Source organism: Triturus cristatus, chromosome 11 (assembly GCF_964204655.1).
Source record: "Triturus cristatus chromosome 11, aTriCri1.1, whole genome shotgun sequence".
NCBI lineage: Eukaryota > Metazoa > Chordata > Amphibia > Caudata > Salamandridae > Triturus > Triturus cristatus.
The window spans coordinates 209856197-209883736 of record NC_140594.1 but is presented as its reverse complement, the minus strand read 5'-3'; the positions used below and the strand labels follow the sequence as shown (position 1 = coordinate 209883736).

At 44.7% G+C, this 27540-nt stretch overlaps 1 protein-coding gene across 9 annotated transcripts in view; it reads right to left on the bottom strand.

The window, feature by feature from the left end:
- The window catches only part of ACACB (acetyl-CoA carboxylase beta), a 2187049-nt gene that overhangs the window by 1447360 nt on the left and 712149 nt on the right, over positions 1–27540 (bottom strand). For all 9 annotated transcript variants that reach the window (XM_085633342.1, XM_085633341.1, XM_085633344.1 and 6 more), the window contains 3 exons: positions 22482–22632; positions 22034–22137; positions 9260–9341 (listed from right to left, as the gene is read on the bottom strand). In XM_085633342.1, coding sequence (XP_085489468.1) covers positions 9260–9341; positions 22034–22137; positions 22482–22632 — 337 coding nt within the window. The remainder of the gene's footprint in view (positions 1–9259; positions 9342–22033; positions 22138–22481; positions 22633–27540) is intronic.

Genomic DNA, 27540 nt, shown 5'->3' with positions numbered 1-27540 from the left:
CTTGTGCGGTGTGAGGTTGTGTGGTGCTGGGGGTATTTAAGCCAATGAGTGGGGTCTCTGAAGTCTGGGAGTGCCTAAATTGGTGCAGCAGGTGCGCCCATTCCAGGGAAATTGGGACCTTACGCATACCTTTGGCTTCTTCCTCCCTGATTACATCCTCCTCCGCCGCCGCCCATTTAAGAACCGCCCCCACCCATGCCGCGATGGGGGAACCCGATGGGGCCCGCCAGTGCATGGCTATACAGCGTTTGGCCAGTAGGTGGGCCAGGAAAACAAAGCACATTGGTATTTTGTGTTGTTTCCTCCGTCCCAGAATGCCGAGTGCACAGCCCTCCCAAGTAGTCAGATGGGACAGCCCGGTGAGATCCCGGAGCGTCGAGTGGATATATGACCAGTAGGTCTGAATGCCCGGGCAGGTCCAGAACATGTGGGAGAAGGCTGCATCTCCGGCCTGACAGCGGGGGCAGATGCTTTCCTTTCAAGATATGCGCAATCGCTATTCCCTGCACCCCTCCCAGTTTTATAAGTATTTGCAATTAAGACACGCCCTTCACATACACATTGTAGACAATACTCGGCTCCCGGGAATACAGCCCCACAGAGGCCCAGACGCTGCTGGGGGACTTGGGAAAGGGGGGTATCTCCCGGATATATCGTACTTTAATCAACAACACTCCCACCTCGTTGGACAGACTGAAAGAACAATGGGTAGACTGGGTGGGCCCACTGGATGAGGTGGATTGGCGCGACGCGCTCATGGCGCCTAAAACCATTACCGCCTCCGCCAAACTTAGACTTATCCAATTATACTACTTGCACATCGCTTACCTCACTCCGGTACGCCTTCATCGAGCGGGCCTTTGCTCTGATGCGTCCTGCGCTAGGTGTGGCCAGGCCCCAGCCAATTTTTTTCACGTGGTCTGGACCTGTCCCCGGCTGGCAGCTCTCTGGAGAGCCATTGAGGGAGAACTTACGGAGGTTTTGGGGTGGACAGTGCCTCACGACCCACGACATTCCTTACTGGGGATAACAGACGGGCTAGACGGGTCCCGGAACAACAAGACCCTTTTTAACACAGCAATGATAGTTGCCAAGCGCGATATAGCGGCAGCATGGACTTGTCCCGATCCACCAGCTCTGGGAAAGTGGCGTAAAGGAGTGGACTGGTGCGCGACACAGGAGAAGGCTTTATACATGGCGCGCGTGTGCCTCAAGAAATACCGAAGGGTGTGGGGTAAATGGCTGGGCGCTGTGGGGGGAAATTAATGAAGCTTCCAGTTTCCTGTGGTTGCATTCCCTGTGGGGTTCCGAATTGGGGCCATGGGGTTTTTTTTTTCTCTTGAAGATGTAAATGACTATCTGCGATCCAGGATTATGCTGAACTGTTTGTAAGTGTTTAAAATCAATAAAAATGTGATTATAAAAAAAAGGTATAAAGAAAAGGAGTGGTGCTAGGGATTCACATGTGATGGCGCAGAAAGGAAGTAACTGACGTCAGTGTGCATGTGGCTCTACTTGTCACTTCCATAGTGGAACAAAGTTAGCTGGGGTGCACAGTGCTATTTACCGGCATGCAGACGCACCTAGGCTTATTCACAAGGTGATGAATGTGTAGTCAGAAGTACCCACCATAAATTTAACCAGCAGAAAAGGGAGGTTATGCTACTACTGCAAAGTGTCAACTGCAATGGCAAGGCCTCCTCTGGAGTACTGCATTCATTCTAGAGCCTGCCTTTTTAGGTAATACTGCATCATATGGGTTCTCCTACTGCCTGTACACTAACGACACCCAGATTAATTTTTTTACTCCTTCCCAATATTTTTGTTCCTTTGGCAATCTTGGATATCTGACCACATTGCTGCCATTCATCTTTGGCCGACTTTACTTTTCTTTATGCTAAGGTCCTATACTTTCCCTACATCTCTAGAGCTCCCTCCAGACCCAGCTATATACTTGCTGTCAACCTGCTCACCTTAGCTACATTGAACAGAAGTCTAGAAGTACTCTTCACCTCAATTTATATGGTATCTTTCACAGTGGCGGCTGCTCCAACTTCAAAGTGGTGCGGAAACAAGAAGGCGGGGGAGGCTGAGGGGGGAATAATAAATCGAACTACTTAACTGCTGCTGCAGCCGCCCCTCTGTGCCCCTCTCCTGATGCTGGTGCACACTGCACAGGCTCCCAGGGGCCAATCACAGCGCTGCTCTCATGCTGGTAATACTATTTACCAGCACGAGACCATGATTGGCTGAGCGAGCTAACTTGACGCTTGGTCAGGCACAGGGAGCCTGTGCCTGTTCTCCACTCGACCGTGCAACACAGCTTGGGTTGGAGAAATATAAATGTGCATGTCCTTTTGGCTGTCCTAAGATGACCGGCCAAACCGACATGCGCAATTAGAGTGCCCACCACTCCTCTTCCCTACTGTTGACGTGACGGTCGTCAGGATGATCCCGCCCCAGCACCCGGCTGGCAATGGCTAGGTAGCAAAAATAAAACGTTAATAAAAAATGGTTATCATCATCATTTTATTTTTCAGTGGGGCGATGCGCCAACACCATAACTGAGCAGCCACCCCTGATCTTTCATTACCACCACAGTCAATACAGATAAAATCAAATAGTAAATATACGCAGACTCCATCCCCATGTAACTATCCAAACTGCCTAAGTACCGATTAATGAACAAGTTACTTACCTTCAGTAATATTTTTTCTGGCAGAGACTCTAACCGTAGATTCCTCATGTCTCTACCAGAAAGAGTGTTACTGAAGGTAAGTCACTTGTACTGGTTAGAAGGTGGGTCTGTATATGTGGCTCAAACCAAAATGTCAAGTAGGACCGAACGGGCAAAATGCCCCTCTCGGAAAACCTGCCTCAGAAACTGAGAAATCAAGGGTATGGGAGGAAATGTATGGTGAAGAGAAAAATTCCACTTTAACCGAAACGACCCCATAATGCTCCTTGCATCAGATTCTGGACGGTACAGAACTTTGAGTATTGCAAATTGGAAAGAGTGGCTAAGAGATCCACGTGGGGTACACCAAATTAATTGAAAATATTCTGCACAACTTCTGTTTTGAGACAGCACTCGTAATCAGCAAGCTGACGGAAACTCAGGTTGTCTGTTCGAGTGTTCAGTGAGACCACAAAAAGATTTGCTACAATCAGCAGCTGTGCGCCCATGACTAGATCTTCAGGGCTTCTCAGTAGACAGCCTGGGACCCTACTCTCCCCTGCACTTTGACATACCACATCACAGTTGTATTGCCTGTCAAGTTCTGGACTGACTGACCGCAAAGGGATGGGAGAAATGCCTTGAGCTCTGCATGAACCACCCTCAGTTCAAGCAGAATGATGTGAAGACTCTTCTCCTCTGTAAACCAGTCTTCTCACATCTCCAGTTCCTCTAGATGAGCACCCCACCACAGACTGGAGACATCTGTCACAACCTTGGCCATGGCCAGATGAGCCTGTAAGGGCATCCCTTCGGACAGGTTCACCTACACATCCCACTGGGCAAGTCTTGTAGGGTCCCCAGAAACCACAATGAAGTACGAAAGGTCACGCCAGGGCTGGAACCACTGCATGTGCAGACACCACTTGAGAGACCTCATGTGCCAGCAGGCATGTGTAACTAGGAGAATGCAAGAAGACAGTCAAGACTCGAATCCAGAAGCCTCCCTGGAATAGGGGAAGCAGTGCATGAATGCCTCGTACACTCTGCTCTGCTAGAAAGGCTCAGTACAAAGTGGCATCCAGTACTGCCCTACTAACAGAAAGCGCTGAAAGAGCTCCAAATGAGATTTCGCAACATTGGTAGAAAAATCCAAGTCATGCAACAAGGATGCTGTTGACTGCAAGATGTGACCGCACCCTCTAATACTGGCCTTCAGCAGCCAGCATCCAGGTAAGTAAAAATGTAAATCCCTGATCTCTTGAGATGAGCCTCTAACATTCCTATTACCTTTGTGGAGACTTGTGGTGACTATGTCTGGCGAAAAGTAAGGACTGCAAATTGGTAGCGAGTAGAGTTCACTATAAAGCACAAGAACATCCTAGAGGACTTCAGGATCGATATACAAAAATATGAATCCTGCAAGTTGAGTCACACCATCCAGTCTTCTTCATTGAGCACCAACAGAACCTGTACAAGGGACATCATTTAGACTTTTTACTTGCAGAGGAAGATGTTCAAGACCATGAAGTCCAGGATCAGGCGAAGATAGGTGTTCTTTTTAGGAACAAGGAAGTATCGTGAATAGCATCCCTGACAGTCTCCTGCTCTGGGCACAAACTCAATGGCTCCTTTATGAAGGAAGGCTTCCACTTCTTATTGCAGAAAGAGGTGGTGTTCCAGCGAAAGGTCTGACCGGGAGAAAGGGAGGGATCCAGAGAGGAGACTGCCAAGACTGTCGAAGGCCTCTCCCAAAGCCACAAAATGTTCAAATCCCCTGATATTCTTTCTTTTGGGGCTGCATACCAAGGGAACAGGTCTTGGCATAACTGGTCTTAAAGAGTTGAAAAACTGTGTCGACTTTCTCCCCAAATATTTTCATGCCTTTAAAAGAAGAGGTCCATCAGTGAAGATTGAACATCGGAGGAGAATCTGGAAATTCACAGTCAGATGTTTCTTTGGACAACAATGAAGGTCCCCATAGATCTGGTGACCAAATCGTCCGTATCCAAACCGGGTTGGATTACCCGGCCGGGTGCCACTTGGTTATCTCTGATGAGATCTTGAAAGTGAAGCTCAAGTTCTTGGAGACACATTGCATGCACATAGCGTCCCAGTAGACATGTGACATTTTAGGACTTAAGTGCTAGGCTTCCAACTGCAAATATTTTCGCTGGGGCAGTATGTTAAGTAACGCTCACAACAGGTAACCTACTGGAAAAATCACTGGAATGTAAATCACAATGTGCACAAAACAAACTCAAAAAAGTATGGAGAGGGGCATTTGCTTTTTAAAGACGAGAACCCTCACTCACCACTAGGGTGACATGCTTCATCATTGGGTTCCCTCTTGCACACAGTGCCCGCAAGGAGCGCTGTGTGGGCTACAACTCTCCCTCTGGAGAGGAGCATGAGGTGTTCTACACTCCAATGTGAAATGTGAATGAGGGGCAGAGTGCAAAAATAATATCAAAAGTGTATTAAAACTATCTCATACGGGGAAAAAGACTTTAATAACTATCCCCAATGGATGGAGTTAAAACTAGTGTGACGATAGGAGTAAGGACATTTCCTATCTGACTAGGTCAACATGTTTCTGACAGGTGACCGAAAATTCATGGCATTCTTCAGGACCACTGTCTTGTCACTCTGCTAGAAAAGTGATAAACAAAAACCATACTTATATATTATATAAATGTTGTCGAGACCAACTTCAGTCTGGTCTTCTTGCTGTAACACAAAAACATTCCTCAATTATTCACATATTCATACTTGAAAAAGGTGACTAATACCCAGGTGTATGTGAAAATTGTGCCAAAAAAAACACCATTGTGAAGACACACAAGTAGATCAATATTCTCACCAATAGCAGATCATTTATCTGCCTCTACCTTACACAGGTCCTTTATCTATATGCGGGTACCTGAAGGTAAAATTAAATCACACATTAAAGGCCAGTTCGGGTCAATATTTTAAAAAAAACGATAAAAGAAAAAGGGAATGTTGATGTTGTGGGTTAGTTCCTCATTACCTATAATCTCATCACTATCGTTGTCACCAGCTATTGTCTCACAAATAAAAGAATCTAAACTAAAGTGGGAGATGTTTAATCTCGTCTCAACCATTACTCGCTAGATTCCAAAAGGCTATATTGCAAAAAGCATCACTTTAACACAAACTTTCATATCAGCGCAAAGCGACACTAAACGTAGTCTCTTATCTTAAAAACACAATACTTTTCGGGGTCAGGATATATATCACCCCAAAAAACGCTGCAATGTATAAGGATTCCATTAGAACAACAGACGCGAGATAACAATCCCGTCTCTCACTCGATAGGAAAAGCCATAATGAAATTATGTACGGGTGCCCATATTGGCCATCAGTAATTCAACTCACCAAATATCTCAGCATATCTCTTCCATAAATAAAGGCCGAAGGAAGAGCGTGCATTTCCTGACTCCATTTTTAACAGTTGTTAACTCCGCGTTACTCAACCAGGAAGTGCATCATACCACTTCCAGTTCAAGGAGCACATTATCGGCAGTAATGTAAACACTCGGGTGCTTTCCACTAATTTCAAAGCATGCTCCTCAAAATTCAATATGCTCTGCCAAATGTGTGGCCAGTATATAAACGGCCTTATTAAAAAAAAAACTATCAATTTATAACAATGTGGTGGCGGATGTTATTACCAACACAGTGCATTGTGGGATATGTAGTGTGTCCTATATCCCACATGCAAATGAAGGTTAAAAAGGAGTGTAAAAAGGAAAAAATGGAAACAAACGCCCTTATATATCATGAAATCGCATGTCAACATCAGAACTAGATCGCAACGCTGTCAAAAAGGCACCATCAAATATTATTTATCTACAGTATATTCCATGGTATGTCTTCATTTAAGCCAAGGATATGACTCTTCATGCGGAACACCCATCTCTGTTCCCTGTACAGGAGTACTTTATCCAAAGGCCCCATATTAATGTCATATTTAGGTTTATCAATGATAACCCATGTGAAATCATCTTCAGTATGTGTCTTTTCTACGAAGTGTCTTGTCATACGAGTATTCGTTTTCTTACACCGAAAAGCACTTCGGTGCTCCACCATCCTGTGTTTGACCTTTCTGGTGGTCATACCAATGTATACCGACGAACACGGACATGTGATCATGTAAACGACCCCACTCGTGTTACAATTGGTATGTGAATTTAGTATCCATGGAGTGTGGAGACCTAAATCCAACTGTGTAACTTTTTTTGTAAAAGGGCATACAGAACATGATCCGCACGGAAAATGCCCTATCACTGGTACAGCACCCCATAATGATGTTTGTCTAATCTCCTGTCTTCCACTTTTAGGTCTAGTATGTACTAGTAGATCTTAAAGATTGCTACTTCGTTTAAATGCAAACAAAGGTCTTTCCAAAGACAATGTCCCCGTATTTAAAATGTGCCAAGCTTTATTGACCGCCTTTTTGGCATTGTCTGACAAATTACTGAAAGTAGTCACACAGACCATCCTTTTGTTCTCGGGTCTTTCATAGGACTCTAAAAGAACCTCTCGATGGGTTATTGCGTGCTCTCTTTTCAGCCCCATGTACCAATTTACTCGGGTAGTTCCTAGCCAACAGTTCTTCACTTAAATTATTTGCATGTACTTTGTAGCTTGACACTTAACTGCAATTTCTGCGTAACCTAAGAAACTGACCTATTGGGAGGTTCTTCAGTAAAGCTCGTGGATGAAAACTAGTAACTCAAAGAGTTCCTTGCCATAGACTTCTGGTATAATTCAGTTTGAATCCTCCCATTCTTCGGGTACAGTCGCAAATCTAGGTATGATACAGTACTGTTACTAGATTCACCAGTGAATCTTTAATTCGGGTCTTGACTATTCAACCATTGGGAAAATAGATCTAGAAAATCCTGGTCACCTTCCCAGATGACCAGGATATAATCTATAGATCATCTGCACAATTTCAGGCATTGTACAATGGGATTGCCAGTCTCAAAAATGACATTGGTTTCAAAACCATACATGTAAAGATTGGCCATGCTGGGAGCACACGTACTGCCCATTGAAGTGCCAGTCGTTTGCCAGTATAAATCTCCCTCATAACTGAAAACATTCTCTTTAAGTGCCATCTTGGCGCGCTGCATAACAAAAGAGTTCGGAGTCGGATCATCGCGAGGATGACTCTCTAATAGTTGTTCTATTATTTCAAGAGTGTCATCCTGCGGAATGTTCGTATATACCGACACAACGTCATATGTGACCATCAAATCTGTGGCAGGATCAAAAGGTACTCTCTGGTTCGCTGGGGCAGTATGTTAAGTAACGCTCACAACAGGTAACCTAATGGAAAAATCACTGGAATGTAAATCACAATGGGCACAAAACAAACTCAAAAAAGTATGGAGAGGGGCATTTGCTTTTTAAAGACGAGAACCCTCACTCACCACTAGGGTGACATGCTTCATCATTGGGTTCCCTCTTGCACACAGTGCCCGCAAGGAGCGCTGTGTGGGCTACAACTCTCCCTCTGGAGAGGAGCATGAGGTGTTCTACACTCCAATGTGAAATGTGAATGAGGGGCAGAGTGCAAAAATAATATCAAAAGTGTATTAAAACTATCTCTTACGGGGAAAAGACTTTAATAACTATCCCCAATGGATGGAGTTAAAACTAGTGTGACGATAGGAGTAAGGACATTTCCTATCTGACTAGGTCAACATGTTTCTGCCAGGTGACCGAAAATTAATGGCATTCTTCAGGACCACTGTCTTGTCACTCTGCTAGAAGAGTGATAAACAAAAACCATACTTATATATTATATAAATGTTGTCGAGACCAACTTCAGTCTGGTATTCGTGCTGTAACACATAAAAACATTCCTCAATTATTCACATATTCATACTTGAAAAAGGTGACTAATACCCAGGTGTATGTGAAAATTGTGCCATTAGGTTACCTGTTGTGAGCATTATATAATGGAGTGGTACCGTTGATGGTTACAATTTCTCCAAGAGACCTTGTTGTGAGATTATACATAGCACAGCTGTGGACTGTAGGTCTTATATTAGATTTTATAGATACACAGTATTCTTGGTTGGTTGTTGGGTCTTTTAGAGTTTAAGATGACAGAAAACACTGGGTTTTGAGAGGGAATATAGCACCCCAGGATTGATAGCGGCTAATGCTCCAAGACTTTTCCTAGATAATAAAATCTTTGTGACAAATTGGTCTAAAATTGCATGGCGTTGTACTAGGGATTGGCTGGTCTTAATTATTAATAAATAAAATCTTTGTGGCAAATTGGTCTAAGATTGCATGGCGTTGTACAAATGAGCAACTTTCTGGTCGTTAGGTCTGGGAAATAAACACAATAAAAGAAAAGCCTTCAATGTTGACCAGTATGGAATAATTTTAGAGAAAAAATACTTTCAAATGTAATTCAATACTGTACAACCATGTGTCTTTCCATAAAAAAGTAAATGCCTAATGAAACAGACAACCTCAATAAAAAGAACTTAACCTACATTAACCAAGTTTTAAAAAAACAAAAGAACACAGGCATACCTTAAGAGTATACTTCACGCCTTCAAAAATAAGCTCCACATCAACAATGTTTAGAAGAGTATCGGCTGGTAAAACCTGGCCTCTGAAAGACAAAAACAATTAAAAATGTACATATAACAACAACATGGTTTCAGTGTGTCTGCCAGTTCCATTTATATATTCTTTATTTACTAAACATGTAAATGTTGCATTTTACCCAACACAACTAATCAGGTGTTACAGTTAAAGCTAGGTGAAGAAGCTAGACTAGTTAGTGGTTTGCTAGCTACAGAAATGAAATTCATGTCCCCTATAAGTGAGGGGCAGCAACATCTAAATTATTCCCAGGAAATATAAGGACAGAATTTGGAGCAGTAATAGATAGCTATATTCTACATGAAGTAGAAGGATCAGAATGGGGAGCAAAATGGATGGGGCAAGCTTCCTTACCACACTATGCGCTTCTGGTGAAACATGGTGGACTCAATACTGACCTTGGGAAAGAGATGAAGCATAATTAACCTGCCTACGCAGAGTATAGAATGACAACTAAGTATATGATATAACACATGGGAAAGCAAATGCATTCAACATTTTCTTCTTTCAGAAGCCTAAAGATTCAAAATAATATTTTACTTTGAAAAAACGTCATGTTTGCTTGTGCTGTTGCATTAAATTATGTACCACCTAGTTGAGGACAGAACTCTTATTTATTTTCTGAACTTCCTTCATCTCTTTACTTAAACGTGATCCCGACCCACAACACCCATTATGAATAACATCCTGGCTTTAACGGGCCCTCCATTAGCTGCAATTCAATTCCATGCCAGTTTAACTTTGCAATACTATAATCCTTCTCACATTTGCTCCCCCTGCCTGCTGTCCTCTGCCCCGTAACTTCACCCTACAACCACGGTCACTGTGAACCATATAAATCCCATGCTGAAACATTTTTATAAATTAAGGCTCACTCAGAAGAGTATATGCTATTAAATGCACGGTTTGCAAGCAGCAATTTCAAAGATGGTAGCCCGTGACAACAACGCTTTGAATACAAAAGCATTCCAGACAAGATACCTCGTTGTGGTGAAAATGAGGCATGCATTGCAAATGCGTTCCAAATTACGGATCGTCAATATTGGAAATGTTGCACGACATGCAGGGTCATGCCAGATTTTATACCGTTTTGTTGAACTCTATTTTTGTTTGCTATAGAACCCTGTGCACTTTACCACTGTGAACCTCAGGTAAACTGCTTGTGCTCCTCCTTTCAACATGATGAATTTAGTATACACCTGATGGCCATATTTAACCTATCTAGCTGTTCTTAGAATATAGTACTATAGAATACCCAGGGCCTGGAAGTTAAATCTCACAAGTGGATTGTGACACCCAATGTGCCATCTACTACAGTGACAATGTAAACATGACTGCAGGACGGTCACCAGTAGCCTGGCTGTGTAGGTTTTAACTGCAAAGGTTGACAAGCACAGCCTTCTTTTTAAATATTAAGAGGTTATCTCTAAATAGGCCTTACTGCCCATAAGGCAATGTGCATCTTATTTCAAAGTAGGACATGTGAAAGTTTAATATTAAACAGGGCCTCAGAGTGGGGGGGGGCGGGGTCGTCTCACCGGCTGCAAGATGGCCGCAACTTAAGTGGGGTCTACCGGCCAAGCGTTTCACTCACCACAATTTGGGGGAAACACACAGCTCCAGATAATCTACTGAGTGGGGGCTGTACTACCTACACGCCAGGGAGCTCCTAGAACCCTGTACAGACTGGCTATGTGAAATAGTGCGGGTGCTGATGGCGCGGGCCTGATGGATGTCAGGGAGGGACGAGAAACTACTGCGACGTGCCAGAGTGGGTGCCGCTCTGACTGGGGGTGTTGCGGCCCGCAGCGCTGCGCACTAACCCTCCTCAGTGTGCTGTAGTGCCTGACCCAGCTCGACACCTACATATGAACCGCTAGCAACCCGGGTGTTGGCCCCATGCAAGTGCGGACACTGCCGGGCCTGACGAGTGGGTGGGCGGGCGGCCGGACCTGTGCTGCTGAACGGGATGCGCTCTCACTGGGCAACAGATCCTGACACAAGGGCTGATTTGCGTGCTGCCGGGCCCAATATAACAGCTGGGAGGTGAAGGAGCGCACCACGTGTGCCTAGATCTGCGCGACATATCCTTTTCAGAGAGTTGTGTGCAGAGAGTGGCAACCTGGCCGAAGACTGGAGAACACAGTCACCAGCATTGTACAGTAAGGAGGTGGGTCCAGCGGGAGGGGGGAGACCAGGGCTGCAGCAGGATCCCTCCAATGGCACAGAGAGCCCCCATCCAACCCTCCTTGCCCCACTGGCACTCGACTCTTCTGCGGGGTACAGGATCTGAGTGCCGCAGGGGCAGCTGGTGCCTCTGGCGGCGTCTGGCTGCGCTAGAAGTGAAACGATGGAACTTGCTGACACTCCGGCAAGTGGCACAGAGCAGTTGTGATTCCCTCATCTGTAGGAATCTACCAGCGTTAATAGCAGACCAAGCGCGGAGAGGCCTACAGCATTGCTGCTATCCTGCGGGATCAAGGTGTGGGGCAGTGCCTAGGACATCAATCCATAGGCACATCCATATCAGGCTAAAACGCTACTGCACCCCCCTCCTGCAGCCCACATGTGTCGCTACATCCTAACCCCTGGCATTATGGGGAAAATGGACGTGAAGCAGTCCAAGCTATCATTAGAAAATGGACACAAGGGACGCCATGGAGAATTGCTGTAAGAGGTGGATGGACACAAACATATTGCGCTGTATTCAGTTGCTTCGCTCAATGGAAATATTGCTCGGCCACCCTGGCCTCGGGCCAGGTGTGACCACCTGGTGTGACCACCTGGTGTGACCGTGGCCCCCTGGGATAATTCCCTTGTGCACCTGCTATGTTTTCTTGTTGTTTTCTTTTGGGTTGGATGGGAACAATGAACCTGTTTGAGGGGTTGGAATGGGTCGACGGGGTAACGAAAGGGGCTTGCAGTTACTTTTCACTTGAGGAACATACAGGTTTTTGAATGGGGAGTGGGAGATGGGACGTTGTACATGTGGAGTTTCTATGTTATGTTTTTGCAACTCCTGTTCTGAAGGAATACTTAGACTGGGACGCTACCCTAACAATTGCATTATGGCGCAGCACACACACGTTCACATGAAACAAACAATGAGACACGACGGGATACGCGAGATAACCAACTCTTAACATGGCGAATGTAACATACTTAACATGGAACGTGTGTGGTCTAAATGATGACCATAAAACCAGACTGATACACGCATACCTAGTGCGCCACAGGGTAGACATTTGTTTCCTACAGGACACTCACCTGTCCACTAACAGCACGGCCTGTCTACAGGCTAGATGGTGCGGAGAATCCTATTATTCTGTTTACTCTAGCCATGCCCGTGGCGCCACAATTCTACTCAAGAAGGGGCTATCATGGCGCACTACTAATCCCCTCATTGATAAAGATGGCAGATATGTCATTTTGGTGGGTACACTTTACGCACAACCAATGTTAACGGCAGCCATATACGGGCCCAACACGACGACCCAGACTACTTTTCCTAATATTTACAGGCAGAAGTCACATTACGGACTCCGACCTGTGTTTGGTGGGGGGTGACTTTAATGTTTCGCAGCAGGGGCATCTGGATCTGGTGCTAGACTGCAACACCCGCGTGCAGTAGAGGCTCTCAACACGCTCATCACTGACAAAGTGCTGGTTGACATCTGGCACCACATACACTCCACCAAGCGCAATGGTACTTGCATAGATTTCTGGCTGGTATCCAGGGATGTGTCTACTTGGACCACAGCAGTCGAGCATTTACCACGCACTCTCTCTGACCACTCTCCGGTGTGTCTGTCCCTCCAAATCCCAAAGACTTTACCACAGATGTTTTGGCAGAGACTGCCCCTGCACACGCTGAGCAATGCGGTGTTCAGAGAAGAGATCCGGCAGGATATTCTAGACTATTTCACCTTGAGCATTGGATCAGCAGAATCACCCTCCCTACTATGGGAAGCATACAAGGTGGTAATTCGCAGCTTATGCATTGGCAGGCAGTCTGTAGTGCTAAGAGAGATTAAGGGTACCCTGGAGAGACTTAAGGTTGAAATTCAGCAGTTAGAGCAGTGCTACAATCATGAACCTAAAACGGCCACCCTTGCTGACATCAGAGACAAACTTTCTGAATATCAAACTGAGGCAGAGAGAGAGGTACAATACCTGCGGCGGGAGTCACAAGCCCGACGCTAAGGGGAAGAGGATCGCCCTGGCAAAACACTGGCAGGACTGCTGCAGAAACCACATGCCTCGACATATGTATCAGAACTGATAGACAATACAGGCCAGGTGGTTACATCCCCTGCGTAACTACCTGTCGTCATGTCTTCCTTCTTTGCCCAACTTTACTCTGCTGGCGCGGTGTGTGACCAAGCTGCCCAGCAACACTATTTCGACTCCATCGAACTTGTCTGGCTAAACAATCATCACAGGGACTATCTCGACCCGCCCCAATCACTCCGGAGGAAACTGCACAAGTTATCGACCAGCCTTCCTGGGAATAAGGTCCCTGCTTGGATGGGCTTATGTCCGCTTTTGACAAAGAATATGATACTATACTCATCCCACACCTAATCGATATTTACCATGACTCATTGTCAGTTGGCCACCTCCCCCAACCTTCCGCAAGGCAATTTTTATTACCATACTCAAACCTGACAAGCCTCCTGAACTCTGATTCCTATCGCCCCCTGTCACTAATAAATATAGATAATAAAATATATGCGAAGATACTGGCTAACTGCCCCTCATATCTTTAATTGGGAGACCGGACCAGTCAGGATTCATTCCGGGGAAAGCCAGGTCACATACTCAGTACAATATTATCCGTCATGCATCATATGAATCCTTCTTTGCCAGCAGTAGCGGCTCTTCTCGATGCCACGTGACGTTCGACTCCCTCGAATGGACATTCCTCTTCCCACTTCTTGGACACTTGGGTTTCAGCTCAAGCTTCATTAAAAAAATCTGAATATTATACACTCTCCCCTCGGCGCGCATCAATCTAAACGGCCATGTCTCAGACCCCAATATAAACACACGTGTCAATAGGCAGGGATGCCCCCTCTCCCTGCTCCTGTTTGCGGTGGCAATGGAACCGCTGGAGACTAGGCTGCGCCAGCATCAAGCGGAGCAGGGAATCCGCTTCACTGCCAAGGATTTGTGGTGTCCATGTATGCCGATGATATTACCCTATAAATTCGCGAGCCACACAAGACCCTAGATCCTTTGACAAGGGAAGTGCTCCTCTTTGGTGGTTACTCTGGTATTCAGATCAAGTTGAGCAATTCAATACTTTTTCCACTCACTGAAACCGCGCGACCCTACCAAACGGAATACGCACTACAATGGGCATCTGAACCAACTAAATACTTGGGTATATAGTGGTGCAGGGTCCCGGAGGAGTTGTGGAGGGAAAATTGTGGTCGTGCAGTTGATTGGCCCAAGGCACGCATTCAAATATAGAATAAACTGCCGCTTTTCCTGGCTGGGCATAGAGCAATAGCAAAAATGGTGGTCCTACCAAAATTCTTATATCTCTTTGTTAATATACCGCTTCCTCTCTTGGCACAGTTTTTTAAAATATTACGTTCCAATATGAACACGCTAGCGTGGGCGGGCCGACAGCCTAGAGTGTCTTATGCAATCCTCACGCTGCCCCCAGCAAGCGGAGGACTGGGCACACTGGACCTAAAGTTATACGCCCTGTACGCCCAAACAAGCTTTTTGGATTTTTGGCTGCACCCCAACCAAATTTTGGCGTTGGAGGGCAACCAGGCATTTCCATGGCCACTAAAAACCACCTTGACCCAGCCATATAAAGCATCCAGGACTTAAATTAGCATGGTGGGGTGTGTACGATGGGCATGGGAGAGCATCCTCAGAAAAACCGATGCCACTTAGCTCTATGCACCATCTGCAAATCCCTCCTTCCCCCACTGCATGATAGCAGCACGTCACGATGCGCTGGGACATTGGGCATCAAAACGTTTGCTGGCCTGTACCTGGACGTCCAGTTTCTCCCCCCCATTAACTAGTAACACTGAGTGAGAGATCACATTGCTAGATACACTTTTATATTACCAAATTAGGGCGATGTGTAGGAATGCAAATAGCTCATTTCATGCTCCCAACCACCACGCCATTAAAATATATACCTATGGAACACCATCGCGCGTAAACTCATTACCCGACTCTATTCCCTGACGTTGACTGCCTCCCCACTAGACACCTCGAGGGCCTGCCAAGCCTGGGAATTAGCTACAGGCCTGGAAAATATCTGCTGAGAAATGGCTTTACTGCTGTGGTCAGATGGACCGCCTCTCCCCTAACTATAGACTGCGACTGATATTTCTGCACAGAATGTATCGCTCCCCCGTGTACTTAAATAGGATAGGACTGTTTGAAGACGCGGATGCTTGCGCTGCTCTGTGCCGGAGGCCACATTTGTACACCTGGCCTGGACCTGCCCAAAGGTGGCAGACTACTGGCGGTCTGTATGTAAGACGGTCAGCACCAGACCCCTGGCTGTATCTAATGGGTTACCTGTATCTACTGGGTTACGTCAAGGAAACTGAGGATACAAACCGCAGACTAACTGCAATGCTGCTGCTGCTGGCCAAGCGCAGGGTGGTGATGCACCTGGGCCGCAGACCGGCGGTGAAAGCATGCTGGCCGACGTAACACACTGCCAAGCACGGCTGACTACTTTATGGGACCTTATGCTGCCAGCAAATCGCTCCCATAACATCTGGGGCCCATTCACGACATACCTCTGCCAACACAAAACTACTGCATCTGACACGCCCGACTCCACACCCGCTCACAGCTAGACTTCCCCTGAACACTCTACGCTGTCTGGGCCACAAAGCCTGGCATGACTCTTACTGCATATAACAAGGACTAACAAGGTACCCTGACCCCCATCCATGTTATTGTGCAACCATGTGCGACTATGATGCGTGTACGCAAGGTATTAAACTGGCTGTCATGTGCAAATATGATGTAGATGTTCGCACGTCGCTGCCAATAAGGTGTATGCAGAAAATGTTTTCCAATAATGTATGCCTCTTTATAATCTAAATAAAGTTTAAAAAAGAAAATTAAAAAATATATATATATTTCCTCAGAGTGAAAAAGCTCTAAAAGTTATTTTCAATGCATCAGTGACGGTTGTTCCATAGAAAAGAATTGGGATACAATATTAAGTGAAATAAAGGTTATCTCTACCTAGGAACCAGCTAAAAATGTAATTTTTTGACTTTTTCAAATACTTATTACAAATCCAATTCACTGGTGAAATCGCATTTGTGATGCATATTTTGGTAAGATTACTTTCAAAAAGTTACCGTTTCCCTACTTGAATTCCCTGAAACCTAAATCTGCATTTTGCTCTCAAACTTCTGCCAGCCAGTTATAAGAATTTCAATATGCATGAATGAGGTGTGAACATGCTTCCAGGACAGGGATTAAAGGCCTTTGGTGAAGGGAGAAGCTGCTGTGGCTTTTACATTATTGCCTGTGAGATGGGCCCAAGGACATTATTACTTTCAAAGAGGTCTACCCTGTCGCAAGCAGATATAGCCAATACCTATGACTGCACCTTTCTTTGCCTCTCCCTCCAAATCCCATCAAGAGACTGAGTTTAATCACAGGGGCCTCTTGTTGACATCACAGTGTCAGATCCTGCTTGATTGTCAGGACCTGCTTGACAGGTCTGCTGAGATCGTTCATGTGACATTATGGGCACATTTCAAAGGAGTGAAACAATGTAACAGGATAGTTTGTGTATATCCATTATCTGGTTGTTGAACTCAGCTTTTCTTCTATCAGAAGTTTGTCTCCTGGCTTGTTGGGGGTACAGGTACTGCCTAAAACTAGATTTTAGTGTTAGATGTGGGAGGGCACTAGGATTACCATAGTATACGTCCCACACACACACCCAGCTCTCAGAGCCCATGTGAAGTGTGGCAGAAGACTTCAGCCATCTTGAAACTGCCCAAAATGGGTAGGGTTAGCCACAGGAACCTTTACCCCATTGGTTAGAGTATCCCTAGGGGTCAGTCCCACTCACTAGCTCATGCTAGGCATAAATTTGGCCTCGCTAGGCACCCACTTGAGAAGACTCCTGGACAAGTGGAAGATCAGAAGAGGACTAGACTTGCTGTCTGAGACCTGAGAAGACCCTAGAAGACGGGACCTGCTTTCCCTTTTGGTCCCAGGACAAAGAAGTGGACTCCAAGGGTCATAAGGCTGACCGCCCATTAAATGTTCAGGGACACAACAAGCTACAAGAGGCCTTTTCCTGCAAATGACCAGTGGCAACTGAAGCTGGGCTGGACCCACTAGCTGGCCTCTGCCTCCCTCCCTCCCTCTAAAGTCTCTAAGTGCCCACACTGAGGTCCTGGGAGGCTTTAGAAGTGTACTCCTGTGATTGATAAGGACTTAAAGGACTAAAGTCAAAGGAAAAACTCTTTCGCCAGGATGAACCTGGTTAGTGTATGTGTGAAAGCTGGCCTGGTATATGATGTACACTTATGTAAGTGGACACCTTGCACCAGTCCAGACAACCCTTATGGTGATTTAGGAGGTCTTAGACAACCATAGAAAGCTCTCTAAGTGGTAGCTATGGAGAGCAGCCTTCAGGCTTAGACCAGAAGGCGTGTAAAGCAGCTTGTTTTACCAGAATGCAATCTTATAGGAATAAATTAAATGAAAAAGAACCACACAAGGTATTTATAAAAAATATGTATTTATTATATAATACTCTCTAATATGTTTAGATATCTCCTACCCGGAGATATGCACAATGCACACAATACTACACAAAGTAATCAAGTCAATAGCACGAAATACACAGTGGACCAAACCATATACTAAGAAAATGGTATAAGAATCACGACTCGAATCAAGACAATGTCGAGAGGATGTAGAAGTGCTGGAGACCCAAGGAACCACCCAAGCTGAGTGACTAGGAACCCCACGGAGAGCGTGTGCACTGTGGGAACACGACCACATGCTCCGTACAAATCAACATGTAAGTTGCGGTTGGAGTTCTACAGAAAAAGGATCCTTCCCAGTGGACCCTAAAGAAACCCCGTGGAAGACAGAAGGTTGGAGAGCCACTCCGCCCGTGGATACCCTAGTACCCCCACTACCTACAGCAGGGAAGTGGGGTGCATAGGTGTGAAGTCATGTCGTAAATCGCCGTCGAACCCAATGGAGGACTTCAGGAAAGTACCGCTGCTGAAGAAGGAGAAAGTGTCCGGTGGAATCTGAAGGTGGATTCTAGTTGAAAGGTATCTGCAAGCAGAGGGGACTGAGTCTATGTCACTCAGGAAAGACCAGGAGATCTGGAAGACCAATGCCCACCAATGTCGGGAGTTGCAGGAGAGTTGGCGAGGACCTTGACTCTGCAGCTGTGAGGACCAGGCGACGCTGAGGAAGACCAGGAGCCGTGCATGAGCTGTCCCACGTCGGATGTCGAGTGCTGAGGGGTTGGTGTCCGGCTGGAGCACAAGCAAGCCTTGGCAAATGCAACCCACGCATTAGTTGAAGAAGGTACAATGTCGGGACCAGCTAGGTTCAGGGGACTCACCACAAGCAGGGGAATCAGGGCAGGCCCCGGGCAATCAGGGGAGCCCAAAAGAAGCAACGTTCACCCTCAACAGGACCCACAGGCCGGAGGCACGGGAGTTGCAAGTAGACCTCAAGCAGCTCACTAAAGGATGCAGGCAACGGTGCACACAATGCGATTTGGACGGAGACTTAGGTCACTGGAGGTGCTTGAGGCTGGGGCTACTTGGAGCCCCAAGATCTTCTTGGAAGAAAGCCAACGGGCCTTTGCAACTGCAAGTTGACACAGTGCACAGGGGTTCGGTTATTGCAGCCCCCATGAGGGATATTGGCATCAAACTTGGTGAGAGCATGGCAGGCCTAGAGAGCTGTGGAGAACTACCACCTGTGTTGCAGAACCTTTCGGAGTCCAGAGGAGCTCAGGATCAGCAGACGGTCAACTTAGTTGCAGTGCCTGCAAATGCAGGAAGTGACTCGTTCATTTCAAGGGAGATTCCTTCAGGTGTCTTTGATGCCCACAGGCCTTGGAAGGTTCCCATATGGTGCACAGGCACAGACACGGCAGCAGATTGAAAGGGGGACAAAGTTGAGCCCAAACGTAGTCCAGAGTTCCCAGACGGTAGAAGAATAAGTGGTGTCTGATCTGAATTTTGTCCCACAACAAACCTAGGGACCCACCCACAGGTAAGCCCTTAAGTACCCCCAGGAAAGGGTTGGGACGATTCAAGGTTCCCTTCCAGGGGAGGGAGTGAACAGTGGAGCGGTTACTCCCATGTCCTTTGTCCAGTTTCGCGCCAGAGCTGGTTTGAACTGGACTATGCAAGGAGGCACCAAAGGTGGCCCTCATGCAGACTTGGTGGCACTGGCAAGCACACCAACTCAGCCCCAATACACTAAATCTTGTCTGGGAGGTGGTCACACCTCCCTGTGACAGGATACCTATTGTTCTGCCTTCCCCTGCTCGAACTTGGCTCAGCAGCAGGAGGGCAGAATCGGGTCTCTGGTTGACAGCAGCGATGGTGTGCTGTCCGGCTCTATAAGACTGGTGTGGGTGTATGATTCAAACATGTTTGATACCAAACATGACCGAGTTTGTTACAGCCAATTTAGAGATGGTTATCACGTAGTGACGCATGGCCACTCTATGTATCGTAATGGCTGATGCACTTACAACCTGGGAGGATGGACTCAGACGGTTGTAGGGGTGTCCTGTTCATGCAGGGAAACCCTCATACTTACAACTAAGCACCCTGCCTTCAGGATTGCAATGGCCTGCTATAGGGGTGACATTATAGGTTTTAAGTGCAATGACCCTAGATATAGGAAACCTATATCTTTCGGAAGTGGTGCTAGCACAAGCTTACACAGGCTGCAATGGCACGGCCTGTAGTTACAGGTTGAATGGTCTCCCATGAGTGGCATAATACATGCTTCAGCCCATGGGGGACCTCTGGGGTACCTATGCCCTGGGTACCTTAGTAACATATACTAGGGATTCATAAGGGTAACCCAGTATCCAATCTGGGATGTACCCAAGTACTGAACATACCAATTTGAGGCAGAAAGCAGATAGACTGGGGTCATGATTAGCAGGATACCAGTCAGACTAGTCAATAACAGCTTAGCACCAGGCAAAAAGTGGGGGTAGCCATGCAGAAGGATCCTACCTTTCTACAGTATAACACCGGCATTCCATCCTAGTCAGCATCAAATTACACCCAAGTCCTATTCTAGTGCAACCACTGACTATCATTGGCACTCTGTGCTCCTTAGCACAGGTTCTACTTAAAATATTACATTTTCATATCTTTGGTTCCCCCTTACTGGATGTGTATCATTTTGGTGTCATTTTGTTTATTTAATTTTACTCTATTTTTCTCATTGTTTTGGGATAATTATTGTTTTGCATTTCAAATTTATTATGGTTTTAGAACTGCATAAACACTTTACACATTGCCTCTAAATTAAGCCTGTCTAATCTGTGCCATAGATACTAGCGGGTTGAGCTCTGGTTAATTCAGTAACGTGAGCTGTTCACCCTGACAAGGATTGTAATTCTTACTTGTGGTGGGTACGTACCACCCCTCAACTAATAACCAAATTTTTTAGATCAATGGCAGGAAATACATATTTTGTATAAGGTAGGGTGCTTTTCAAGTGTGTAGTCACAGAGCAACCCAATCTGGAAGATAAAGGACAATATAGGAGAGCCAAAGTCAGAGAGAAAAAAGAGCCACAGGGTGCAGCACCAATGCCAAGAAGAACAGGGCTCATATGCATATGCCTGTGATAGGGAAGAATGGAGTGATGTGTCAAATAATAAACAGTAACACTAAGCATTCATAGGTGGAAAAGTGATTACAAAATAATACAAATTAAACTAAAAGACCTGAAAAGAAATATGTCAATATCCAAACATGCCAAGAGATGTATATGTTCACATATTACAGAATACAACAATACCCCACAAACAACATAGGGATCAAGTATCATTATAGTACTTTTGATCTAGGCGACAGTGCCCAGTTGTTCCCATAGATTGCAGTGCAAGGCCCTTGATCAAATCTCTGTCTCGGAGTGTCTGCTATAGTGAGGATCAAGAATCAATTAAGAATGCAATGGTAGTCATTCATTCAGTAATGATACAGAATTCCGCCATTCCTACGTGGTGTTTAGTCCTTTAGGGACTGAGTCACACTTCTCTATCCATTTGTACTCCCAGTCCTTGAAAAACTGCACTTACTTGATCAGAAAATCTGCAGTATGTTTGCTTTTTGCGGTAAACAATTAGATGCAATCTTGGGATTATGCCTTTACTGCTTCCAATGATTTTACTATGTAAAATGTATCATTGTCTAAGACTTGTGCGAACCACTGTGCCTTATATGTGGATATACCCAGGTTCATGTAGGCATATGGGTTGCTCTTGTTGTTTGTAATCTCTTAAATATAATCGTGCACAGGTGTTCAGGAACCTTGGAACTTCATGATAATGCTTTATTATAAACAATTTTTTCCAAACACCTTGTTAAAACATCAGCATGTTTTACATTTCTTATATTCCCATATGCACTAGTTTATATGCATTCTTAGATTTAATGACAACGTCCATACCTTTCAAGAGAATGTAGGAAATCAGTCATACAAGTTCTGAAGAGTGCATCTGCCACATTTAAAGCCCCACATACCACACCGAGTATGGTATCCGGCTTTTCAGCCTAAAAATAAAAATTAAAAGTGAATATAATTGCACATCAACATTAACTCATAAAAGCATAAGACAAAATAAACACTAAAGGGCTAGCTCACAATAATTAAATTAGGTAGCTTACTTGTGTATTTTATCAACAGAGACACAACAAATAAATTAGATGCTCTGTATAAAAAGCATTCCAATTCCACTACAGCAAGGTATCCACAAAATATATACTGAATGTGAGAACATTTTATTCATTGATCCCTGTGTTATTACCCAAGAAAGCTTAAAAGGGCAATCTGCAGTGAAGTACTTATTCACTAGGTAAGCTTACAAACAAGACAACATCCCTTTGACTATTCCTACCTGTACTTTCTCTGCAATGAGGTGATCCAGCCACCCAGTGTCTATCTCGTTGTTTTGAAAGCTTTCAGTTTCCAGCAACTTGATGAGGTACTCGACTGTCGTTCTGAAGTCTCCCCGGATTGATAACTCTTTCAGTGCTACCACCATATTCCTTCAAAATAAACAGCTCAAATTAATATGTGCTGGCATTCATCATCATCATCATAAATACTTTATTTCGGTTCTTTTATAGACCATAAAAGTACATATACAATACAAAATACATAACACACATATAAACACATTTCAGATAAAATGCCATATAGTGAATACTTGCACGTGTAGCCATAAAATACAACAGTACCAGGGATAAGGGCATAAAATAGTGCAAATACGCGAAAGGTCATTACTGGTCCATACAAATTCTTAGTTTAACCGCTAGTTTTAAGAATTCCTTAATTTGAAGGATACAGTCACTGTGCAAAAGTTGTAGATACATTAGTGCCGGTCTGATTTGAGTAAAATCACGTTTTTTTAAAAGGGTCACCAGATAGCGCTTACGGGGGAAGTCATAAAACTTACATAAAAATATAAAATGCAGCATATCCTGTGGAGACTTTCCGTCGCAGCCACAGGGTGCTGCCATTTTTTTAAAAATATCTATTTTTGGTCGGATCAGCAGGTGATGAAAGAGATTTAGCCTAAACCTTGTTAGCAACATTTTTTCGTGGGTAGTCAGTGAGCCAGACAGGTACGGTTCAATTGTTTCACAAGTTTTCAGCACGGCAAATTTCCTCACGCTTTGTTTCTGGAGCTCCACGCATTCCCTCCGGGACCTCCTATCCATAAGGAAGGCCCGTTTAATGAGCTTCAGATCCCCTTGTACAATTGTGTTCGGGTGTTCAAACAGTTCTAGTCGACCTAACCTAGAAAAGTTTGATTTCAAATATTTGATCCAAGGAGTACACAGTATCTTGTCCCGGCCCAAAAAATCCCTCAAGATCAGGTGCGTTAATGGTATATCCTGGTTTAGCCATAATTTAAGCCAACAGGTCAGGGGGCGTAATGAGAACAAGTCACTTAAGAATTGCACCCCAAGCTCTTCATGCACAACATGTGCTGGTATTCTATTGTTTGTAACAAGTGTGGTTTATTCATGGAAGAGCATTTGAATACAACCCTCTGATACCTATGACTGTACATGCTCCATATCAGTTCATCCACAGTAAATTATGGAGGTAAACATCCTACTGAAACTTGGCATTACTTTTATGATGTCAGATAACTGAATATGCAACACAGTGTTTCGGCTATATGGTTTCTATGTTACACACAGCTCTTTTTAAGACGATGATGTGATAGCATAAAGATATATGCACGCAGTTTGTCAACTAATTATAGTTTGAATACTATTGCAACATGCAGTACCTAAAGATCAATGTAATACCAACAAACGTGAAAGGGAATTCACGCATGACTATTCAAACCTTGCATCACAAATCACAAGGCTCGTTTTTGGCATAATAATTTTGAGAAACAATATAGAAGGTCTAAGCGAGATTCTTTTGTGGAAAGTGGAAGTCCAGGCATTGCAAAAGGAGTCTCTATCCCATAGCAGTCTGAGTCATGGTCGCACAATGACACTACATCTTGAAAGAACACCCACATCACAAAATAAGATTTGCTTTCCCTCTCTGACCAGTCTACAGAATGGGGAAAATGTTGCATTATGAGCAAATATTTGTGCTGCGCCATTTAGGAAGCTCATAATTCTAGCTTGATTTTTGGTGCTTAAGTAGAAATTAGCTAGGGTTCGAAAACAAGGGATTCATCGTATATTTCATCTAAAGATTGTCTTGCCATCTCCTACACAATGATGTTCCGAATTTCTATTGTTTTTATATGCACAGCTTTTATTTTAATGATCATCGGGTTCATAGCTGCAATTACACTTATTCAAATACTCTGCACAAAACAAGGCTTTAACATACTAATGAAGCCTTTTAAAATAACAGAAGATATTTCTTGAGTCTATGTGCCATGCACGTATTTTTCAGAGAAAGGTGTTCAGTAAACCACATTCAAATAGAATGCATTACTGGTAGTCTTGATTGTTACCCAGTGATCATTATCTTAAGGTAAGTGATGGGAAATGCGTAGGTCACAGCCTATTTTCCGTGTTCAAGCTGGCAAGTTGGTTAGTGAAAACCTTATGGCCCTGTGCAAACTTATCAAAGTCACTTGTCCCTAGCATCACCAGCAGATTCACATTCTTTGAAGACATTTCATTGCAGTACCTAGCCCTATATTACAAGAGACTAGAGATTTATCGATGCTTATTAAAAAGTGTCCCAACGCTTCCACGAGAAAGTAGATGTGTGGCATTTCAACCATCTCCACATAAATACTATGTCAGACAGCGATACCCTTATCAAGTTCCCTTCCAAGCAGTTTGACTAGTCCCCTGCCATCCCCGGATAGGTCAGCAGCTCTCTAAGGGAAGGTGTGCATGGGATAACAGTGCTCCCACAAACACATTCTTGGTGGTATTTCACCTGCCACCACCAGCTACACTATTCCAAATCAGCATTTACAGTATGGTATGACTGTGGGAAGAGATCAACTTTTAGGGTGAAAATTAGTTCCCCATCTGTCCACACCTTTACCAGTACTAGTGACTGGCTGTCTAGGGGGATTTCCATGCCGGCTGCATTTCCCACCCGTTCTCGCAGATTATGTAATGATTGGGTGTATTGCCAATCAGTGAGAGGATCTACTGCTGAGAATTGCAGATAGTCTTTTTCAGAATGTGGACCGAAAGGTGCTAAGAAATATTCATCTTAGGGTGAAAGGGCAAGCTGCTCATCAGAACTGTCCGCATTGTCCTATTATCTGGAGCAACCCCATTACCACACCAGATACTGGCAGGGAGGAGTAGATCACTGATGGACGAAATGTCGGGTGGCATCAGGACCAGTGCCACAGGGATCACAAAACCTGTGGAATAAGAATCCCTTTTGGAGAGTGCCTTAAGGGTTGATCGGTCAGCCCAAAGATCACAAGCATGGCCCATCGAAAGGTCTTGGCTTGAGGTGAGTCGGCAGCAGGAGACCAAAACTCCAGCTTCACTTTTGAAAATCATAAGCCTGTCATCAAGGAAAATTGCAGAGAAGAGTCCGAACAGTTCAGGGGAAGGATAGTTTCCTCAAGAAAGAAGAGGACTTCTTCAATTTCCTATGAGGGTTTTTTTGTGACTTCTTCGGAAAGATCCTTTAAGGGGCCTGTCCCCGACAGGCTACTTACCTGAGGAAGGGGACAGGTAAAGCTATGAGCTGTCCCTAAATGCCCTAGCCAAAAACAATTTGGCACCCTAATGGTCATTGGGTGCACTGAGGGGAAACAGTTGCAGGTAGAGGGGCCGAAGTCAGATCCAAAACACAACATAGAGATGTGGTGTTTATCCAATAATGACATTCTTATGGCAATGCCGACAATGTTTAGGCTCAGATATCTCGAGATGTGACATTTGACCGAATTGCTGTTGAAAAACTGACGTTTTATCAAGTGAGACCGAGAGTTCCAGACTCGCACTGATGAAGCGTGGAAAACCAGTAACTGACACCAATGTGCCACTCAGCACCATATATACAATGATGACTCCTTATCAGGACACATGAAGCTGCTGCTAAAGGCATATCGTATCACCTGGCAAATTATGGTTTGGATGTCTGTTCTGTGGGATATGAATTGCACAGCTAATTATAACTGACAAATGTTGGTGTTTTTTAGGTTTTCTTTTGTAACAATAACTTTAATTTTTTAAGTGAATTTCAGTGGTTTTCGTTAAACATATGATAAGATGTTATAACCAATGCTAGACATAATTTCACCAACTGCAGCTTGGTCAGTGCATTTCTCTGCTTTTATGAGGGTAAACAAAATCCAACCTGTGTGAACTTTAAACATACATTTGTAATGCTAATTTCTCTTAAACTCAGTGCTTGAAATGGAAAACTAGAAGCGCAGATACTCTGTAGCGGAGTACCTGCTTGTTTCTGAGAAGTGCCGGTACTCTCCAATTAAAAGTATTACGTCGCTCTTGAAAAGTGTTGGTACTCTCCCTCTCAAAATATAAAAGTGCCGGTACTCCGTACCGGGCATTACCGGACCATTTAAAGCACTGCTTAAACTACTGAATGGATTTACACCAAATCTATGGGAGTTAAAATAGGAAAAAACACTTATTTCAAATCCCTTCAACACACTGCTTACCCCTTTGATCTGCAGGAAACTTACAACAACAACCCCAAACCGGATAACTTTTTTCAAAGGTTTTCTGAGGTTTGTCAAACAGCGATCATGTTATTGAGAACAGTGAAACCGCTTTTCAATGGATACTCTGATCTGACCACTGCTACACAGTTGGTATCGTCGACTTGGTAATGTGTATACACAGAAACAAGGACACACAAACTGAAAGTCGCCTTGAAGAATATATCCGGAGAAATCTGTTCTAGACTGACAAACAGTGCGACGAGGATACACAGGTCCGTTTGAAACTAATTTAATAAGGAAGAAGGGTTGCTATTCAGACGAGGAACCGGAACGGTGGCAGAACAAGAGGATGTCGCTGTATGCAGATGACGTCCTTCTGTAGGTCGCAAGGCAGGATCAGGCTGGAGATGTTTGGAGATACTACGGATACAGGGTAAACTGGAACAAAACAATGCTGTTTAAGGCAGGATCGTGGGATCACGAGATTGCGATATCTGCCCCCGCGCGTGACCACAGAGGGGGGCGAGGAGTCGCCCACTAAAGAACAATGGATTGCTGGGACGGAGGTTTGCATGGGAGCTGAAAGGGTGGTGTACACTGCCAGAGGGTGCCCCGGAAATTCAAGAACAAGCATTTGCAATGCAATAGGTCTCGCAGTTACACGAGTTTAAGCTAATGGCATTGTAAATGACAACGCCTTTTATTTATGTTTTTAAAACGAAAACTAAAATAAAAGGCATTGTTATTTGCAAAGTCAATAGCACAAACTCGCATAAATGCGAGACCTATTGCATTGCAAATGCTT